This window comes from Sciurus carolinensis, chromosome 17 (assembly GCF_902686445.1).
Source record: "Sciurus carolinensis chromosome 17, mSciCar1.2, whole genome shotgun sequence".
Taxonomy (NCBI): Eukaryota; Metazoa; Chordata; class Mammalia; order Rodentia; family Sciuridae; genus Sciurus; species Sciurus carolinensis.
Genome location: NC_062229.1, coordinates 34,911,600 through 34,933,817, shown reverse-complemented (window position 1 = coordinate 34,933,817; position 22,218 = coordinate 34,911,600). Strand labels below are relative to the sequence as shown.

The 22,218-nt window shown below is 34.5% G+C and overlaps 1 protein-coding gene across 2 annotated transcripts in view; it reads left to right on the top strand.

Moving 5' to 3' along the window:
* Nucleotides 1-22,218, top strand: part of Pdcd6ip (programmed cell death 6 interacting protein) — a 71,349-nt gene that overhangs the window by 15,849 nt on the left and 33,282 nt on the right. The window contains exons 4-9 of one of the 2 annotated variants that reach the window (XM_047530859.1): nt 5,101-5,228; nt 7,266-7,419; nt 8,527-8,627; nt 10,874-11,005; nt 19,378-19,600; nt 21,020-21,143. In XM_047530859.1, the coding sequence (XP_047386815.1) occupies nt 5,101-5,228; nt 7,266-7,419; nt 8,527-8,627; nt 10,874-11,005; nt 19,378-19,600; nt 21,020-21,143 (862 nt within the window). The remainder of the gene's footprint in view (nt 1-5,100; nt 5,229-7,265; nt 7,420-8,526; nt 8,628-10,873; nt 11,006-19,377; nt 19,601-21,019; nt 21,144-22,218) is intronic. The other variant, XM_047530860.1, reaches the window with a different exon arrangement.

Sequence of the window (22,218 nt, the reverse complement as noted above, 5' to 3'; positions counted from 1 at the left end):
TTTTTTTTTTTTTTTTTACTGTAATAATAATGTATTTATGTTTCAAAATTACTAAGAGTAAATTTCAAATGTTCTCACTACAAAAATGAAACGTCTGTGAGGTCATGGATGTATCAGTCAGTTTGACGGGGCTACTTCACCTTGCGGGCAGGCACCATAGCACCACTGTGCACCCCATAAATAGGCACCATACTAACTCATCAATTGAAATAAAAAACATATGTAAAACCAATAACAATTCAGAAATTAGAAAAGAATATGGATGGGAGAGTAATTCCAACCTAGCCACTTTATATACAGTTTTGGTCTTTAAAATCCCTCCTTACACACAGTGCTTGATTTTGCTGAAGTCTGCTGACCGCTGGAGGAGTCCTAGGCAAGCAGAAGCACCTATTCAGTGCCACGTTTTGATTGGGTTGGTTTTTGCACAAGGTCATTTCAGATGTGCGTATCTGACTGTTTCAGATTTAGGTTCAGTGAACTGGCTCTGGCCGTGGCATGGGGTGGGCACCTGCCATCTCAGAGCGCCAGTGGGGTGGTCCCAAGATGGAGGGAAACTTGCCTTGGGTAGTTGCTCCCTGGAGAAAAGCTTGCCATTCTGTCTGTGACAGTTTCCGGCCGCTGTCCGCTGACCGCTGACATTCTAAGCACAAGCTATCTTCCAGGCATGAATACAGACTGTGTTGGTCCTGGCAAGTCTGAGCAAGGGTTGGTTTTGGCTCTGCATCCCCCTGACTGCAGTGGCATGTGCTGCATGCTTCCTCACCTGCTCTAGATGGCGAGCTGGCATGCAAGGCTGCTGTGTTCCCAAAGGAGCAGCCAGTTTTGAACTTGCCTTGAGGCAGTGAGCACTCACACACGGAACCCAGGGGTGACTTACCACTGAGTTATTCCTTCTTATTTTATTTTTTTGAGATAGGATCTTGTTAAGTTGCAGAGCTGACTTTGAACTTGGTAATCCTCCTACCTCATAGGAGGATCCAGTGTAACTGAGATTAACAGGTGTGTGCCCCCTTGCCCAGCTGCTTTGTGTGTGTGTGTGTGTGTGTGTTTTAGAGGTTTTAATTGCTTTTTCACTGCCACACATTCTGTGCTTTTATCACGTTCCTCAAATTATCCAAAATGTCCTAATTCTTTTTCCTATTTCTCTAGGGATCCCTTTTTAAAAAAAAAAAAATTTATATATTTTTTGGTTGTTGATGGACCTTTTTTTTTAAACATTTGTTTAGTTGTCAGTGGACTTTATGTATATGTAGTGCTGAGAATTGAATCCAGTTCCTCACACATACTAAGCAAGTGCTCTAACATTGAGCCACAACCCCAGCCTTGATGGACTTTTTTTTACTCATTTATTTATATGTGGTGCTGATGATTGAACCCAGTGTTTCACACTGAACTTTAATCCCAACTTCAGAGTTCCCTTTTCTTTCTTTCTTTCTTTCTTTTCCTTTTTTTTGTTTTTTGGTACCAAGGATTGAACTCAGGGGCACTCAACCATTGAGCCACATCTCCAGCCCTATTTTGCATCAGGGTCTTCCCTGAGTTGCTTAGAGCCTCACCGTTGCTGAGGCTGACTTTGAACTCACTATCCTCCTGCCTTGGCCTCCAGAGCCACTGGGATTATGGGTATGTGCTGCCATACCTGGCTCAGGGTTCCCTTTTCTTAGGAGACTCTCTTCATGGCCTTTCTGTGTTTTGAATCTGGACAGTTGGTTCTCCAAAGCTGCAGCATAGTTGTCTTCCTGAACTGTCACTACTCTCCTAGGTTAAAACCATTGTTTTCTGCATATTATGTCTTCCTCTTTTGCTTGGATATATTCCTACGTAACTTTCCAAGAAAAGGTCAACTTTCTGAATCTCTTCTTTTGGAAGATGTGTATATTCTATCATTACATGAATTTGGTTTGAAATTCTGGCACTTAGATGCTTATGTAAAAACAGGTCATCCTTTATTTACTGTGTTTCACCTCATTCTTTACATCTGATTCATCAGCAAATGCTATCAGATTTTACTTTACATTCACTTCTTACCACTTCCATTGTTGCTATTCTGGCCTGAGCCACCTCTCAGCATCTCACTGCAGCAGTTATTCTCAGTCTGTTAAGTTCCTGTGATCTGTTTTCCACATTGTGAACTGAGTGATTCTGTTAGAAACTGTCAGCTTCCCACCTCACTCAGAGAGAAAATAAGGTTTTATAGCATGAGTTTGCTCTTTTTTACCTCTTTTATGTCTTTGCTTATCATGTTGTTTCTTGTTCTCTCCACCCATACTGACCCCAATATATGGTAGTTAAATTAATTAAAATTATATTTCTTTAGAACTTGATGGCATTGTTCCTTGCCTTTTGGCATCCAGAGTTGTTGATGAGAAGTTTTATAGGTGACATGTTTCTTTTCTTTTGGGAAGATTTTTACAATCTCCTTTTGTCCTTTGTGTTTAGAAATCTCAAAATCTCAAAAGATAGATCCCATTTAAGTTTTGAGTGTGACACTTACTGTTGGTCCTTTTAGTTGAAATACTAATATTCTCTTCAGCTCTGGGAAATTTTTTTATATTTCTTGGATCATTTTTCTTTTTATTCCCCCCTCTTCTCTCTGGAATGCTTTATTAGTTTTATGTTGGTTGTTCTGAGTTATTCACTCATAATTCTTATATTCTAAATTTCTTTGATTTTCTATTTTCTGGGGAACTCACTAGGTATTACTTTCTAATACTTTTACAAATGTTTAATCAAGTTTTTCATTTCTGGGCACATTTTATTAGTCACTAACTTTAAAAAGATCTTACTGGGTTTGGTGGTGCACATCTGTAATCCCAGCAGCTCGGGAGACTGAGGTGGGAAGATTGCAAGTTCAAAACCAGCCTTAGCAACTTAGTGAGGCCCTCCAGGCTGGGAATGTGGCTCAGTGGTTATGCACCCCTGGGTTCAATTCCAGGTTAACCCCCATCCCCAGTCCCCCAAAAATCTTGTTTTGTGGAAATTCTGTCTTTGGAACTCTTTAAGGATGTGAATTTCAGTCTTTGGAATATTACCTTCTGTTACTAGAATTGCCTTTGTTTACTCTGGGCTCAGTTTTTCAGTGACCTTAATCTTTTATTTCTCTGCACTCTCTCATATTATTGTATTGTCATGTTCTACTAAATTTTTCTTGTACTTAAGACAGTAGGTTGGAGTAATTGGTATGTATGTCTGCTAAACTTTTCAGTGAGGAGTGTAGAATTGGTTTGGATGCAAGTTGAAAATTGGCCATTATTATTAAAAGAGTGGCTACCAAGATACTGGAACAAGAAGGGATTTATGATTACACTCTGTAGCATAAGTACACAACTGTACTGTTGTTTTGGTTCTTCTAGATGGTTTGTCCAGTGTTTTTTGTAAGGAGCCTTTTGGTTATTTTGCCTGGCAGTCAATACTTGGCATATGATGCAAGACCCTGAATTATGCTGTTAATGAATTCTATAAGTCATAGAGAGCTATTGTAGATTCTTTTTTGTAAAAATTATTTTTGTGATAAAATACACATAATGTACCATCTAAACTACTTTAAAGTGTGTATTTAAGTGATATTAAGGATATTCACATTATTGTGTACCATCACCACCTGCTTCTAGAACTTTTTCATCTTATGAACTGAAACTCTGTACGCATTAAATAATAACTTCCCATTCTTCCCAAACAGCTTCTGGCAATTACTGTTCTACTTTTCTGCTTTTGAATTTTACTATTCTAGGTACCTTATATAAGTAAAATCAAATGAAATTCATTATCCTTACCATTTATTAAGTGTACAGTTCAGTAGTGTTAGGTGTAGCTGCATTGTTGTGTAACAGATATTCAGAATCTTTTTATCTTGCAAATCTGAAATGCTGCAGACATTTAAACAGCAGCTCCCTATTTCCTCCCTGGTAACTATATCTGCTTTCTGTTTCTGTGAATTGACTACTCTGAGAACCTCATGTAACTGGAGTCATACAATATTTGTCTTTTTGTGAATGACTGATTTCATTTAGCATAATATCTTCCAGATTCATCTATTTTGTAGTATTCGATTTCTTACTTTAAATGTTGAATAATATTTAATTGCATATATATGCTGCATTTTGTTTGTCCATTCATCAGTCTGTATACACTTGGGTTGCTTTTACCTTTTGGCTATGAACAAAGGTATGCAAAATACCTGTTTGAGATTCTGCTTTCAGTACTTTTGAGTATATACCTACAAATAGAATTTCTGGATCATATGGTAATTCTATTGAGATTTTTTTCTTTTTCTGGTATTGGGAATTGAACCCAGGGGCGTTTTACCACTGAGCTACATCCTCAACCTTTTTACTTTTCATTTTGAGACAGGGTTTTAAATTGCTGAGGTTGACTTCTATCTCATGATCCTCCTGCCTCAGATTCCTGAGTAGCTGGGATTACCGGCATGCTTTACTGTGTCTGGCTTTAATATTTTGAGGTACCACCATACTGTTTTCCATAGCAGCTGCAGCATTTTACATTCCCATCAGCAATGTATAAAGATTCCAGTTTCTGTACACTGAACACTTGTTATTTTCTGTTTTTTAAAAAAATAGTAGCTATGCTGATGGATAGGAGGTATTTAGGTTCTTGATCAGAGTTGCATTTCAGCCAAACGAATCTGCTGACCCTCTGAGAAATGTATTGACATGAGGGAGTAAGGAGTGGAAGGCCAGCTAAGAGGCGCTTACATTGACTCAGGTTTGTAGTAATGAAGAACTGGTTTAAATGTGGTGGGAAGATATAATTTTGAGAGAGGAAAGAAAAATAAAGAATTTGTTTGAATTTAAGAAATTAGGTGAGAAGTAACATTGAGAATGATTTTTACATTTTGAATGTATAATAAAAATGTGAAAGTAAAGAGAAGGAAAGAATAATTTATTGATCTTTTGAGTTTTTGATGATGGGAGTATTGTGGAAATAAATGCCTAGCAGAGCAGCTTGAAATAGGTTAGAAAACAGGTCTGTAATCTTTTTTGTGACAGCTGCTGGCATAGAGGTCATAGTATTTTGCTTTGAAATATTTATTTTCTTTAGAAAATAATAATATGATACATTTTTCTTAATTTTTTACAGCTCTTGCAAGCTTAGGATATGAAAAGAGCTGTGTGTTGTTCAATTGTGCAGCCTTAGCTAGCCAGATTGCAGCAGAACAGAACCTGGATAATGATGAAGGATTGAAAATCGCTGCTAAGCATTACCAGGTATGCAGAAAAGTAGTTACTACATAAAAGTTGCATTAAATTGAAAATAATTTACTTTTGAATTTATAGATATTTCTTTGTAAATATATGTTTTCTTGAAAAGTAATGTACTTTTTAAATGATTTGATTCTTATTACTGAAAATCTTAGTTAAACCATTATAGACCAGTTTTATTTTTCCTCACCATTGTATACCTAAGACCTAGCACAGTGCCTGGCACATAATAGAGGCTCAGTAAGTGTTGATTGAACAAAAGTGATTAAATGTGTGGGATGAAATCTCATACATTTGTGCTAAATCCCTTTTAATTAAGTGACTTCATTTAAAACTTCTGTACATTATTTTTATGTTTTCTTAGAGTGAAACACCTGCAATTTCACTGGTGTCACAAAAATTAACTTTTGGCAAGAAAATATAAGTTTAATTCTGAGACTTGTGGAGAGGTCATACTTAAATGTGGTCAGACATGTTTCTAAAATGGCTATATCTATATTTTAGGTAACACTCATTTACTAATATGACATTTCATTTTGTGACAATTGTTTATTATTTACTTGGCTTTCATTTTTTGTTTCCGTTAAAAGAACCATAAGTGATTAAGTGATATACATCATTATGTTTTTATACTTTGTATTTATAATTTACAAAGTGTATTTATGTACTTTATTTGACTTTCAGATAAACCTGGTGATGCATGTCATGTAAAGTCATTCCCATTTTACAGATGAGACTAAGGATAGAAATATTAATAAAGTGGTCCATTTGAGCTTCAGGTGTTTTTATTACAAATTTCATGGAGTTGGAAATGATCCTTCCATTGTCTTCCCATGGAATTTGCTTCTCTCAGAGATGCTCGTAGTCTGATTTCTCCCATTGTTTAAGTTTAGGGGAGAGGTGAGGAATGCTAATCTGGGAATGTCAAAAAGAAAGTTTACTTTAAATAAACCACATGCACCAAATTGTGGCTTACTATACAGTTTTGGATAAGCATAGTTAGCAAACATAATGCACACACTCTTTTTTAGACCATAAATGGCAGAGATTTTAAAATATGAAAATGAAGTAATATTTAGTTTACTATTAACTAACCAAGTGAATTAGCATGTGAGATCTTGAAGGTCATTTTGAATTATTAGTGAATTACTATTGCACCCTGTGCACTTGATGGAAAAAGAACTTAGCTCCTTGTCTAGGCCACTTGCTAGCCAGAAGCCGTTATGTGCCATTATGTGTTCTTTCACCCTTATAGACCTCTAGTTTCTTAACTGTGTGCATGAGAGAACTGATTCCTTGCTGTGGTAGTCTGTGATTCTGTTAGTTCATTAAATAAGACCAATTGATTAATCCTTGTAGCTATTCAATTTTTGTAATACTTTTTAATGTGATACTCATTTTAATACAGTTAACTTTGAGTTATCTTTGCGTAGCCTACATACCTAACCTACCTTTGATTTCTAGATTGATTGGCTCCTTTTTCTCACTATAATTTTTTTTTTTTTTTTTTTTGTAAAAGCAAAGTTATTTTAGTATTAACCTCAACAAGATAGATTCAGTATAAAAATTTGAAAGGGGAACACCTCACTAGGGAGCTCTGAAAGCCAAACAAAAATGATTTGACTTTGGATAGTAACGCTGTTCCTTATAGGGCTAGACATATGTGGTGTTTCTGGAAAGATGAATTTGTTTGGGACCAAGAGAAGAGCATTTCAGTGCTGAGACATTTTAATAATGTTTTAGTCCCTCCTTCTTTTCTTAGGTAGTTTTAAAGAAGTATATCTAAAAGTAAGCTTAATCAGTTTTTGCCACTAATTTACTTTGTTTTTCCTTGGAATTTACTTTTAATTTATGTTAAATTATTTGTTACTCTGTAGTTTGGAAATACACCTATATTGTCTATAGGTCAGAAGTTTTAGATCAGTCTTGCTCAGTATAGTAAATGTTCACTGAGTTAACATTTTGGAATATGTTTTGTGTGTAACAGTAGAAAATTACATTTTCTATGGGTTTTAAGGAAATTTATTCTCCTTCCCTATCTAGTTTGCTAGTGGTGCCTTTTTACATATTAAAGAGACGGTTTTATCAGCCTTAAATCGAGAGCCCACCGTGGACATATCTCCAGATACTGTTGGGACCCTCAGTCTTATTATGCTGGCACAAGCCCAAGAAGTTTTTTTTTTAAAAGCTACAAGAGGTAATTGCGAATTTTCCTTCATTTCGTTGCATGTGAAAAGAAGTGATAGGCTTTTAAATTAATAAGGTGATTAGAATATGTTTTGTGTAGGCTTTCCTTTTTGAACTTGATGCATGGATTATTAAAATTTTCAGCTCTTCCTGTTTGGAACTTGTACAAGAGCGTAGGCTGTGTTTGAAGACTTACAAAATGGATAGTTAGCTATTATGTTAAAACATTGAATTCTGGAGTAATTCATATGTTTATTTGTAATGTGTCATTCATTTAGCAAATGTTTTTTGGGTACCTGTTGTGTGCCATGCATTGTCCTAATCTCTAGATTATTAGAAGAAAAATAAGACTTTTTGTAGGAATCTTACATTTTAGTGTGGGGGAGATGATAGAAATTAAGTAGCTAAGGTAATTTCAGAGATGATTTATGTGAAGAAAATAAAAATGGATGATGTGATAGTGGCAGGTGACCTGACTCTGGGATAGGGATGTAAGGCAAGTCATGCTAATTTTAAGTCCATTCATCAAGATCAAGAAGCGTGTCTTTAAGGAGGTCCTGTTTAAACTGGACTTAGTAACAGGAAAGAGCCATTTAGGCGAAGTCCTTTGTGAATAAAGGAATAAGAATAATTCTTGTAAGGCATACATATTTGGTATGAGAGATTGGGTTAAATATTTAAGTGCAGAGAAATTGAAAATGAGAGAGCAGTCATCATGTGGAAGAGAGATGAACTAGAATAATTTCCTTTTAAAATAATAGCTTATTTTGAGATAGAATTCATATATTCCAAAATTTACCCTTTTGAGCTTTACAGTTAAGTGTTTTTTAGTATATTCATATATTATTGGAACTGTGACACTATTTTATTTTAATTGTTATCACCCCTGAAAAGAAACTCTGAACATTCCTTTTTTCCCCTCTTCTCCAGTTGCTGGCAATCATTAAACTGTTTTCAGTGTCTTTGGATTTCCCTATGGAATAATTAAGTTTTATGCAGAAGATTTAATTTCATCAATGAGGATTTTTTGGATATATGTATATATAAACTCGATACTGAGTCATCTATCAGATTCTCTCATTGTCATTCTAATTGTCAGTTTAATATTTTATTCCAGATAAAATGAAAGATGCCATCATAGCTAAATTGGCTAATCAGGCTGCAGATTATTTTGGTGATGCTTTCAAACAGTGTCAGTACAAAGATACTCTCCCCAAGGTCAGTTACTGTTTTTATAAACACTTGGTTATTTTGCATGTGGAACTATTTTTGTGCATAAGAAGCAAGTTGAAAATTATATATTATGAAGAAATGTGAAATTTTAATAGGAGCATTGGAAGACTGTATTTATAGAATTTTTTTTTGAATTTAAGATGCATGAATAATTTTATACTTAGGGGATGCCTTTTTCTTTATTCTTTACTAAACTTGTTTTTCTAAGCTAAATCTCTGGAAAACTTTGGCCATCTATCTTCAGTGATGTTTATCAACTCAAAGCATTGTGTCATTCTGAATCATTTGGTGATTTGGTGCTAGCATGAATACTTGAGCATGTTGATTATTCACATTTTTAATTATTGTCCTATTTTCTTAGAGATGAGTCTTAAAGCGCAAAAACAGACAAAAAAGGAAAAGAAAACATAACAAATTCATCTGATACTTTGATTAGAATTAAGTTTTGCCAGCAGGTATAGAAAATTGGGCTGCTAATGGACAGCTAAGGAAAAGCAACCATCTTAAACCACATAACACAGGAAGTATTATGTTTTAATGTAAACTTTTCTGAAATGGCAATTGAAAAGACTGTTCAGAGATGATCATTTGTAAATGATAAAGCTGATAATTAGACTAACAGAGTGTTGGACTAGTTAAAAAAGAAAACTTAAAAATTGAATTATATGTTTCAACTACTTCAGAAATGTTCAAGGATTAGTTTCATCTCGTAGCAGATGATATTGTTACATGAATTTTTTGTATGGAGTCTATGAATTTTTAAGTCATATTCAGGCATCTTTATAAATTATATTGTAGAGAGCTTCAGGGTAAGCTTAAAGTTCACATAAGTATATCAACAGTACCCAATAGTCAGAAAACAAATAATAAGAATTGAAGGTGAAGATTCCTGGGAATTTAAAATACACCAAGAGCTTAGTAGAAATTTGCCCAGGACTCTTATGTATTAGTAGCTTTACTCTTAAAAAGAGAATTGGGATCTCCTCTCACCTTTTTTTCATCTGAAAGACCTCATGTTCAGCTGCACAGTGTACCGTTACATCCTGTTGGGCCATTAGTTCAGTCCTGTCACGGAAAGAAGAATGTCACCTACAAAGACTTGGAAACTACTTCTGCAGCATTCCTGGTATTCCTTGAAAATCTCCTGTTTAAGTACCAAGTTGTCCAGCCTTACCTTGAGTACTGACTGGCATGAATGCAGTTTGAGATTTAGATGTCTTTACTTTTTACTAATAAATAAAGCTCATAAGGTATTTTCACATTCTAGTTATAAAACTGGAATATCTGCAAGTAGTGATCCAGGAAGCTAGGAAATTATTCACTGGGAGACAGGAAAACATTCAAGGTAGTAATTCAGTTTTTGATTCTCTTATATTTTTGTCTAGACAGTGATTGTCTAGTATATTTCTTGGATTTTTTTATCTTGTGTACTTCCGAAAAGCAGTGAGGTTGCAAGTTAGGATTTGGTGTTTTGGAAGAGCCTCTACCAATATTATGGCTTTTCTGGTTTATGTATATATATTTAGATTTTTAAAAATTAATTTTGACTGGAATTATTTTAAAAAGTGGCAAAAATAACACTTTATCATCAGTCATTAACAGTGTATTTGTATGTTCGTGATGTGTTTTTGAGTATATGGTCTTGAAATGTTAGTGTTTATGTACTACTAAATCATTTTATATGTCTAAAATAATCTATTAAGAAGTCTTCAGCATATGAATTTAAGTGAGAACTTACTTTACTGTCTTTTGTCTTTTAAACATGATGAAACAGTCAGCTATAGAACAGTTTCATTAGTATATGTGAGTAATGGTGATTTAGTCAACTCCAAGGGCTGGGTAAGGGCTTATGAGAAAGCTTCTAAAGCCCTGTGCTTGGTATTCTTCTGTTACTTTACATTCTGCTTCTTTTTCTAATGCATGCTGTCCTTTCTTCTTTGTAAACAAAATGCTGACTTCATGGCTCAAAGAAAATTGTAAAAACCTAAATTGGCTTCAGTTAACAGTTAAAAAAAAAAAAAGAACCAACCTTAATTTTAATTGGAAGAAAAAATTGAATTTGTAGCCTTCAGTCCTTGCAAATTCATGTGGTCTTCTCTGTTTATACCTAATGACTAACCTATCTCTAAACCATTAATGGGGTGATTCTAATTTCTGTCTCCTTTTCCTTTTTCTTCCTGCATCCCATGTTGTCTGTGATGGTTTGTTTGGTTGGACTCTCCCCTGGTCAGTATTTTTATTTCCAGGAGGTGTTCCCTGTCTTGGCTGCAAAGCACTGTATCATGCAGGCCAACGCTGAGTACCACCAATCTATCCTGGCTAAACAGCAGAAGAAATTTGGGGAAGAGATTGCAAGGTTACAGGTGAGTTTCTTCTTGGTGATAGATAACTTGATTCTCCTTTTTTCCCCCTAGTGAGATCCCCAGGTTTACTTATAAAACTTTTCCTTTTTATTGCCTCTTATCAACAGAGATAGCGATTGTTTTTATCTTTAGTCTTTACGTACTGTGTGTTTTTTGCATGTCATATTTTACCTAAAAAATTCATACACAGTTTGCATTCAGTTCTCTTAGTTACCCATATTTATTTTAGTGTAAAAATAGTCTAAATTGATTATAATGCTTCAGGAAGATGTGTAGTACCTAACTTGTGGCCTAGCCTTCGTCAAAACTGGAGCATGTAATTCCACAGCTTGAGAAGAACAGTGGTTATGCACCCACACACAAATCTTGTAAACAGCAGAGTACCTTCTAGGCAATTGTATCCATAGTGTTTGCGTTGGGATTGCCAGAGACTTGCAGTGACATCTAGGACAACTTTGTAACAAGGGCAAGAGCTATATAAATGAATTGTTTATGTTTTGTGTATTTGTAAATGGAAAATAGAGGATTGTTAGGGAAATTTAATTATGGATTAGATATTAGAAGATGCTGTGGAACTGTTGTTTAGGAAGTTCAGATTAGTCTTTTCATAAGAAGATGAACCCATACTGATAAAACCAGTGTAAGAATTTTTTTGATAGAACCAAGATTTTCAAATATGTCTGATTTGTTTAGGGATTCACTTTGATTATAATAATCATTTTTTATGTAAAAATGGTTCCGAGCAAGGAATTTCTGTGGGAAGGATTTTCTTCCCCTAAGGCTAGCATATTTAAATTATTAGAAGTTTAATTTCTTTTTTTCTAGGAATTCTGGGATTATTAAATTTAAAGGATTTAGTTTCTACAAATCAGTCAGAGAAGAACGTGTTTTGAAATGTTAACCTAATTTTTAAATACTGTAAAAAGGAAAATTTCAAATTTATACAATGAGGTAAAATACATTTCTCAGTTGTAGACACAGAGTTTTACAGCTTTAGTCATAGGTTAAATGTTAACACAATGTGAACAAGAGTTAACAGTTCCTAGAATAAAGGCAGTCCCTTATTCTAGTAGGCATGAAATATTTAAAAAAATCAATTCGAGCTCACAAATAGGGAAACAGAAAAAAGGTGAGCAACAAACCATATTCTCTGTATCTTCTTACTTTGTAGAGTACCACATGATCCTGACAGATCATTAGATGGTTACACCATTAAACCAAGTTTCTAGTCATTACTACTAACAAAACAGAAACAAAAACAAAGCCACAGTCAGGAAAATCAAAACAATAATTAAAGTGGTAGTAAAGATAAAATTGCTATTTGAAATTACTTCTGGAACCCAGAATGGTTGTACCTGGGTTTAATACAGCTCACAAATTGTATGTACCTCATGGACATTGCAGTTTATTTGGCCTTATTTTTCAGTAGGTCCTCTTGCTTGGTAGATTTTTCAAACCCAATGTACAACTTTTAAAAAGATATAAAAACATATATATACAAACTACATTCCTTGAGATTGATTACATGTCAGATTTATTTAACTCATTAATGAGGGATTCAGGAAGATGAGAAATCTGATTTCATATAGACAATATTTTTTTATTAGTTAAAATAATAAATTACAGATATTAAGGAGATTGTCCTTATTAGGTGATCTATGCTGAGATATTTAGGGATGATGGGTCCTGACATCTGAACTTTAGTTTCAAATGACTGCAGAAAAAGAAAAAAGTTCATGAATCTGCTGCATCTACATATGGGAAAGTGAGGGATAAAGCAAATATGGCAAAATGGTAACAATATCTGAACCTAAAGGACATATCATTATTCATTATTCTGTTCATTCAATATTTTATGGACTTGACATTGTTCAAAATAAAAATTGGGAAAAATAGGTATATATAAAGGCTTCAACCCCTGCCCTCTTCCTTTGTCCTGTTCCCTTTTTTACCACTACCCCTTGGGTAATTTTCATTAGTTTCATATTTAATCTTCTCAGTATTTTTGTTTGAAGTAGAAGGAAAATACATAGACAAACATAATATATGTTCCTAGCTCTCCTTATTCTTAGCCAAGAGGTAACATATGCTATATATAGCATTGTCTTCTTACATAACTATATATTCTGACAATCTCTCCATTTTAATGCAGCAATAGAAAGACAGCTCTCTTTTTCTTTAGAGCTGCATTATACTTCATTGTAGAAACCACAGTTTATTGCTGACTCCTAGTGCTGGATACTTGCGTGTTTCCAAGATTCACATGATAAACAGTACTGTAGTGAACAATCCTGTACACAAGGCTGGGGTTGTGGCTCAGTGATAGAACATATGCCTAGAACGTGTGAGGCACTGGGTTTGATTCTCAGCACCACATAAAAAAATAAATAAAATATTTAAAAAATAATAATCCTGTATACAAGGTATTTTGTACTAAAGCAAGTGTCTTAGCTTGGGTTGCTGTACCAAAATGTCATGTATTAGGTGACATAAACAATAGAAATACATGTTTCAGTACTAGAGATGAAAATCCAAAGTCAGGTTACCAACATCATTGAGTTCTGTTGAGGTTCGCAGCCTGCCTTCTTGCTGTATTTTCACCCGATGAAGAAAGGGAACAAGATTTCTGACATCTCTTCTTATATGAATTAGTATCCCATGTGAAGGCCCCACTTTCATGACCTCATTTAGTTGTTGCTCAAAGGCCCCATTTACAAATAGTGTTACATTAGAGGTGGGGCTTTGAACATAGGAATTTTGGGTAACAGTTCAGTCTATAGCAGCAGGTATGTGTTAAATTCCGAGGAATGGGATTGCTGATATCAAAGTGCAAATACATCTGTAATATATCTGTAATATGTTGTATGTTAAATTCAAATCATTGGTTCACTGGTGTTTATCCTGATGTATGATATATGAATCCAGTCTTTCTCTTTTTATTAATGGCTACTTAGTCCTCAAATCATTTATTATAATGACTTCCTTTACCTCATTGATGTGATTCTCACATTCTCACATCTTAGATTTACCATATACATTTAGGTTTATTTCTGAACTTTTCATTGTTTCATTGATTCTACCATTTAAATTATTTATATTTAAAATCTTATGTGTATTAGGTATTATCATTTTTCATTTTCTGAAATTTCCTGTTCTTGTTGCCTGAATTTTTTGGAATTATTTGTGCTTTTTTTAAAAAATTAAAAAAATATTTTTTAGTTGTAGATGAACACAGTACCTTTATTTTACTTACTCATTTTTATGTGGTGCTGATAATCGAACCCAGTTCCTCATACACTCTAGGCAAGCGTTCTACCACTGAGCCACAACCCAGCCCATTATTTGTGCTTTTTTATGTAAATTTATTTATTGTGGAAAATTTCAAACACAAAAGTATAAACCATCAAATATCCTTTACCTTGCTTCAATAACTGTCAGTGTTTGCTATTTTGTGTTTCATTTATTTCATCTCCCCACTCTTATCTTCTTCTTGGGATATTTTTAGCTATGTCACATAATATTACCTGTAAGTACTGTAGTATGTATCTGTAATAGATGAAGATCACAAAAATTGAAATCATAGTATGATGTCATTATCTAGCAAAATTAAAGATGTCATGGAAGAAGAGGTGTTTCTGAAGTGGGGTCCATTGAGTTCTCTGAGAGAAGGGGGAATTTGACTCAGGACCATCAGGATTCTTGGCATACATAGCAGAAAAGAATTTCAGAATGTGTCAGTCAGAGACATAGACAGAAGTTTATTTAGGAAGCAAATACATATTCAAGGAGGAATGGAGGCCGTCTTAAGAGAGGAATATGCATTCAAGGGAGAATGTAGGTCATCTTGAGAGTAAGAGACGTAGTTTGGGGGTTCCTGGCTCTTTTAAAGGAAACTTGATGAGGGGTAGATAGGTAGGTATATAGGAATGGTACCAGTCCAGTGATCACAAGATGAACTGGTGATCTGGTTACTTTATCCTTATGCTTATGTGGTCTTCATTATCTGATCAGTAGATGGAAGTGGGGAGTCCTTAAATTACAGGTTCCTGAAGGTAATCATCTCTCTTTGCTTAATCGATTTATGTGGAAATTAATTAGCAGTGTGCAGGTAGAATTATAGATTTCCCATGAATTTTCGGAGTATCAGGCCTGCAAAGGAATGACTTGCCTGGAACTTTTGAATTAAAATTTTATTTCCTTCTCTTTTCTTTATGTCTCCTTTTTACCTATTTTTATTCTGTTTTACCTCAATGTTAATATATTAATAATGTTCACAATTCAGTATTATTCTAACCTAGTTTAGTGTTCCTTGGTTGTTTTTCTTAGGGGGGGTCTTGGTTTGTTCAAATCAAGATCCATACAGGGTTCTCAGGTTGCATTTGATTGCTATGTTTCTTAGATCTAATTTGTAGTAGCTTTCTTCTCTCAACTGCATGTTGATTTTTTTTTTTTTTTTACTTGTTCTTGTTCTGCTCCTTTTTTTGAACCAGCAATTGAACCTGGGGGCATTTACCATTGAGCCACATCCCCAGCCCTATTTGTTTGTTCGTTTGTTTATTTTTGATACTAGGGATTGAACCTAGGGGTACTTAATCACTAAGCCCCATCCCCAACCCTTTTTTATATTTGATTCGGAGACAGGGTCTCACTGAGTTGCTTAGGGCCTTGTTAGTTTGCTGAGGCTGACTTTAAATTCTGGATCCTCCTGCCTCAGCCTCCTGAGCTACTGGAATAACAGGCTTGTGCCCCTGTGCTTAGCCTTGTGTGTTTCTTATTGTGATTTCTGTGATGTCTCTTCTGCCTTTTGCTCCTTGTGTGAATGTTTTTAGTCTTTCTTTCTTAAAGAAATTTGTATTTTTGTTCATTTCCTTTCCTGATTTCTGTCAGTTCCCATTTCACATTCTCTTACTATCACCCACTGTTGTCTGGGTCATTTGGGTCTGTGTTCATACTTTGTGTTCTTTTAGTAGTATGATTGCATCCTTAAGTACTTAAGTCTATTTTAGTTTCTTAGCATTGTGGCAATGTTTGGTGAATTTTCATTATGTGTTAGAAAATTATACTTTTCATGTTCATCCTTTTCTGTGTATGGTTTCTTTGTGTTGAGATAGGTGAGTTACCTTTGTGTGTGAAGTATACTGATTTTACAGGAAGTTCCTGGGTTGGGAATCGACCTGGGTATCTTCCAGGCATCATTGTGGAAGAACTCTCTGGAGCCCTGCTTCTCTGGTCCTAAAAACCTGGCCTGTTCTGGGAAAGATCCTATTATATACAGTGCTTCCTACTGCTTTTCAATTTGATGCATCTACTTTTAGCGTTTGTATTTTGTTGGCATTTTCTCAGTGCCCACTGCCTTTTCTTCTCCCTTCCCCCCTTTTAAGTCTTTCCTATTTTCTACTTTCTGTACAACCTGTTCTTTCAATGAATCTACCTCTGGCTCCTAGCAGCTCTCTTGGGTTGATGTTCCTCCGCATCCCATTTTTTTCTGTGGCTTTCTGGTTGCTTTTTCATAAGCTGGCAGTTTTCTTCTTCTCAAAGTTTTCAGTTTTGATTAAAGTAATTTGTACTCAGAGTGGTCCCCTTAGCCCTCTCTTTCCCCCTGTGTATTCAGCATGCCTTAAGGTTCTAGTCACGGGGGCTGGGGAGATAGCTCAGCTGGTAGAGTGCTTGCCTTGCAAGCACAAGGCCCTGAGTTTAATCCCCAGTACCACAAAAAAAATCACTAGAGGAAGGTTCTAGCCCCAGTTTGTTATTTGAAGGGAAAGATGCGACTAGTTTACAAATCAAATTTGATTTGCAAATTTAAAAAGTGATTAAAATGTGTGCATTTTCCCGCGTCTATTTATACCGAAGATACAGATTTTATTTGGTTATAATTGTTTCCTTACAGTTTCATATTGATCTTACATATGTCCAAAATTTGTTACTGTATATTTTGTATTTTGTTGCTAGTGGCAGTGGATTTATTTCCTCTGCTCTCTCTTCAAATTGGTGATTGTTTATGTATATTAGTTATATTGATTTTGTATGTAAGCTAACTTTCTCATTATCTAGAATAGTTCAGTTGATTTTTTTTTAGTTTTTTTTTATAAGTCACCTGTAACAAATACATAATTTTTCCTTTCCTAAATTTTGTACCTCTGATTGCACTCTTTTGTTTTGACATGTCTGTGATTTTGATGATACTGGTAATCTTCATTTGCTCTAGGAATGTTACATTTTTCTGCTAAGCATAATATCAACTTTGGGGTTAAGATTTTAATCATGTTAAGGAACTATATATTTCTATTTTACTAGGATTAAAAAAACAACAAGAATAAGCTAGTCAGCTTTCTGTTCCTCAGCTTATAAACAGAAAGGGTTTACTTTGGCTTACAGTTTTGGAGGTTTTAGCACATGATTTGTGGGCCTGTTGGTTTTGGGTTTGTAATGAGGCAGCATATCATAGTTGGCAGCACATGGCGAAAACCTTTGACTGGGATGTGAGTAGAGGAAGAGGAAGGGGGTCTACATTTCATTATTCCTTCAAAGACATGCCTCCAATGACTGGAAGACCTCCCACTTTACTTCTTAAAGTTTCTACTACTGCGCAGAAGGATCATGGTCTGGGGATCAAGCCTTTAACACATGGGACTTTAGGGGACACTTATCAAATCATAGCAAATATTAAATATATGCAAACACTTTTTTCAATATCCTATGGAGATATTTGATTTTTAAATTTATTGTTTTAGATAATGGCATAAGTAGATTTGCTAATATGAAGTTCACTAGTCCATTTTTGTATTCTTGTGATTTTGGCATTTGAGATTTTAGACTTGCTCTGTCTCTGTCTGATCATTTTGCATAGCTGTGTTTATGTGTTAAAGTATTATATATTCTTTGATTAGGAGCCCAAGGTACTCTGTGTCTGGAAAATCAAACTCATTAATTGTGTTATTCAACTCTTGTATGATCTTAAAAATTTTTTTTTATTCACTTGATCCAGTTGTTGTGAGAGAGGAGTTTAGAATTTTACTTTGATATTTTGTATTCTTGTGATTTTGGCATTTGAGATTTTAGACTTGCTCTGTCTCTGTCTGATCATTTTGCATAGCTGTGTTTATGTGTTAAAGTATTATATATTCTTTGATTAGGAGCCCAAGGTACTCCGTGTCTGGAAAATCAAACTCATTAATTGTGTTGTTCAACTCTTGTATGATCTTAAAAATTTTTTTTATTTACTTGATCCAGTTGTTGTGAGAGAGGAGTTTAGAATTTTACTTTGATATGGGTAGATCTAGCAATGTCTTGTTATAATTACTAATGTAGTGGCTGTGGTGCAACCCTGTGATCCAAGCAACTTGGGAGACTGAGACAGGAGGATTGTAAGTTCGAGGCCAGCCTCAGCAGCTTAGCAGGAACCTCACAAATTTAGTGAGACCCTGTCTCAAAATAAAGAAACAAACAGCAAAATAAAAATTAGAAAGGGATGGTGATGTAGCTCAGTGGTAAAACTTAAATCTCCTGATACCAAAAAAAAAAAAAAAATTGCTTATATAGTGAGAGGTACATATAAAATTGATAGGTTTTGCATATTTCTGGTAAATTGGCAAATATTGCAACGTGCTAAATTTATCTGTTTTTGGCTTTACTGTCTATTTTATCTGACATTGTTGTATTTTTGCCTCCTAAATAATGTAATTTGAGCCTTAAATTTTTGTGAAATATTTATTCCCCTTAAAAAAAAAAGTCCAAACCTTTTTAAAAAATTTTTTTCTTATTGATGTTGAAATGACATGCTACTTTTTTGATTTCCTGTGCTGCTGTTTAATTTTTTCCGAATCCACCCTTTCACTGAGAGTTCCTTTCCTCATGTGAGGGAGTGAGGGAGTGAAGGAGGTAAATCTCAGACTTGTATAGTTTCAAGACTCATGTCTTAGGTCTCTGTGAGGGCTATTAGAACAATTTACATGTTAATTCTTTTGGTTCATAGACACAATTTTATAGCCAACCTTTCTCAATGTCAGTTACTCTTGATTGGCCTTTAGATTTCTTTTACCTTGGTAATTTACCCATGTGTGTAAAGGAATATTTACTGTGTATTATTCTTCAGTTTTTGGGTATTTTGTGGTGGGAGAATTTCCAGGTTATTCTGTCACCCACAATGCTGGAAATGCAAAGTCCTCAAATTGAAAGTTTTATTTTAAACTAATGCAAGGCATGATAATGGTCAAATTGTTATATTGTGTGCATTTATGAATATGTAACAATGAATCCCACCATTAAGTGCAGTTAAAAGGAACCAGTGGAAAAAATTAAAAAAAAATAAACCAATGCTAGATAGAGATAGAAAATGTTCCTTTTTTTTTTTTTGTTATTTTTCTTTTCAGCATGCAGCAGAATTGATTAAAACAGTGGCATCTCGCTATGATGAATATGTCAACGTAAAGGATTTTTCTGACAAAATTAGCCGTGCCCTTACTGCAGCAAAGAAGGATAATGACTTCATTTATCATGATCGTGTTCCAGACCTTAAAGATCTAGATCCTATTGGTAAAGCCACGCTTGTGAAATCTACCCCAGTCAATGTACCCATCAGCCAGAAGTTTACTGGTATGTTTGATACTCATGTGCACGTTAATCTTACTCATCTTTTCTCCAGTTTAATGTTTAGCTAAAAATCATACAATTGCTGTAGTATTTTGATATAATTTGCATGCATATTGTTCAAAATGAATGTGAGAATAAAAATTGTTTTGTATCTTTAGTGATTTTTTTTTTCCCCCCTGGGCAGTGCTGGAGATTGAACCCAGGGGAGCTCTTGTACCACTGAGCTCTGTCCCCAGCCCTTTTCATTTTTCATTTTGAGACAGGGTCTTGGTAAGTTGCTGAGGCTGGCCTCAAACTTGTGATCCTCCTGCTTCAGCCCCCTGTTGCTGGAATTACAGGTGTGCTCTACTGTGCCTAACTTTTATGGCATTTGGCATTTTTAAGATGGAAAATAAATGTTAAAGCATACATAAAATTTACAACAGGGTCAGAAAGCTTGAAACTATGTTTGAATGGTTAAGATTTTAAACAAGCATTTAAAAATTAAACATAGATAAAAAAATACATATATATAAAAATATATATATATATATTTATTTATTTAATGGTACTGGAAATTGAATCCAGGGACTCACACATGCTAGGCAAATGCTCTACTACTGAAGTGCATCCCCAGCAAATATTTTATTTCTTAAAATGTAGACTCCTAGAGTCATATTTGTATTAGATAAATAAATGTTATAATATCCCTGTTTATCATAAGTATATGTAATGTGTATAGTATTTAATGAATCTAGTTGAGATCCCAGGGATAATATTCTAAGTTCCTGAGAAAGAGTTACTATTTTAGCAAACATAGACTATTTACCATATGCCATGAACTCCAGGACTTTATAAATATGAGCTCATTTATTTCTCACAACAGTCCCATGAGATGGGTACTATTTAAATCTCTGTTGTACCAATGATGATACTGATTCAGGGAGTGTTCATTTCCCCAAGGTCATATGTTTAGGAAGTCATGGAACTGGAAATTGAACCTGGCACTGTGGCTGGCTCAATTTAATCAATAAATGAGCAGTATTAACCAAAGATCTTTCATACTAATAACAAACGCATTTCAAAAGTTACAGGAAATAGAGTTCAAGAAGGAAAGCTTTCTGGGTTAGGGATGTAACTCAGTGGTAAAGTACTTACCTAGCATGTGTGAGGCCTGGAGTTTGATCTCTAGCAACATAAAAAAGAGAAAGCTTTCATTATTGCCACTAATCTTTAATATAGTGATCTAAAAATTCTTGTCATTGTATTTCTAGTATTTATTTACTTATTTAACCACTGAGCTACATCTGTGACCCATGTTTTAGTTTTGACCTTTAAATGTTTATATACTATGTGAATATTGGAAAGAAGTTATGAGCAGTCACTTCTAAAGTTTGAATTTTTGTCTTAAAATTTTGTTGAAATATCCCTTTCTAATTTTAGATCTGTTTGAGAAGATGGTTCCTGTGTCAGTGCAGCAGTCTTTGGCTGCTTTTAATCAGAGGAAAGCAGATTTAGTTAACAGGTCAATTGCTCAAATGAGAGAAGCCACCACTTTGGCAAATGGGTAGGTAGAGCTTAACTTTTATAAATTAGCCTCTAAAGTTTTAAAGTTTTCTGTGGTATTTCTTTGAATAAATAGTTTATGAAGTTTTAGTTTTCTGAACTTGGAGCAAAATGTCAAGTATATGTGATTCAGCAGATGTAGATAGTGTCTCTCTCTCTCTTTCTCTCTCTCTCTCTTTCTCTCTCTCACAAAATCTACAACACTTCTTGGAGACATTGTTTTAAACCCTGGCAAATAAATTAGTTAGAAGAAACTTAATTACAGAGACAAGGTGAGAACATTTAACTACTTGTTTACATTTTAATAAATATTTATTTGAGGGTAATGAGAAGTAGAAATGAACTCTGTGATATCTGGTACATTAAGTATTCCAAACCAGTTGTTGTTTCTGGTGGAATAAAGACTAAGAAATTAATTCATTAATTTAAAAAAAATTAGGTATAACAACAAGAATATAATTCACCATGATTAAGTGGGTTTCATCCCAGGAATCATTTGACCATCCAACAGATGGATAAAAGATCTTTACTAAAATCCAGTACCTGTTTCTGTTAAGAACAGTGGAGAAGCTAGGGATGAAAGGAACTTACCTCAACATTATAAGCCTGTATAAAGCCAAACCCAAAGCCAACATCATTCTGAATGGATAAAAACTGAAAGCATTTCTCTAAAATCAGGAACAAAACAAAGATGTTCACTCTCACCACTTCTATTTAATATAGTTCTTGAAACACTAACCATAGCAGTCAGGCAAGAGAAGAAAATTAAAGGGATACCAGAAGAAAAAGAAGTCATCAAATTATCTCTGTAAGTGGATGACATGATCCTATATCTAGAAGACCCAAAAAACTACTCCAGAGACTTCTAGAGTTGATCAGCAAATTCAGCAAATAGCAGGATACAAGATCAGCACTTATAAATCAATAGCTTTCTTGTCCTCCAACAGTGATTTTGATGAGAAAGAAATCAGGAAAACTGTTTCATTCACCCTATCCTAAAATATAGAACAAAACAAAACAAAAAGCAAAAACAACAAAATACTTGGAAATTGGCTAACCAAGGAGGTTAAAGATCA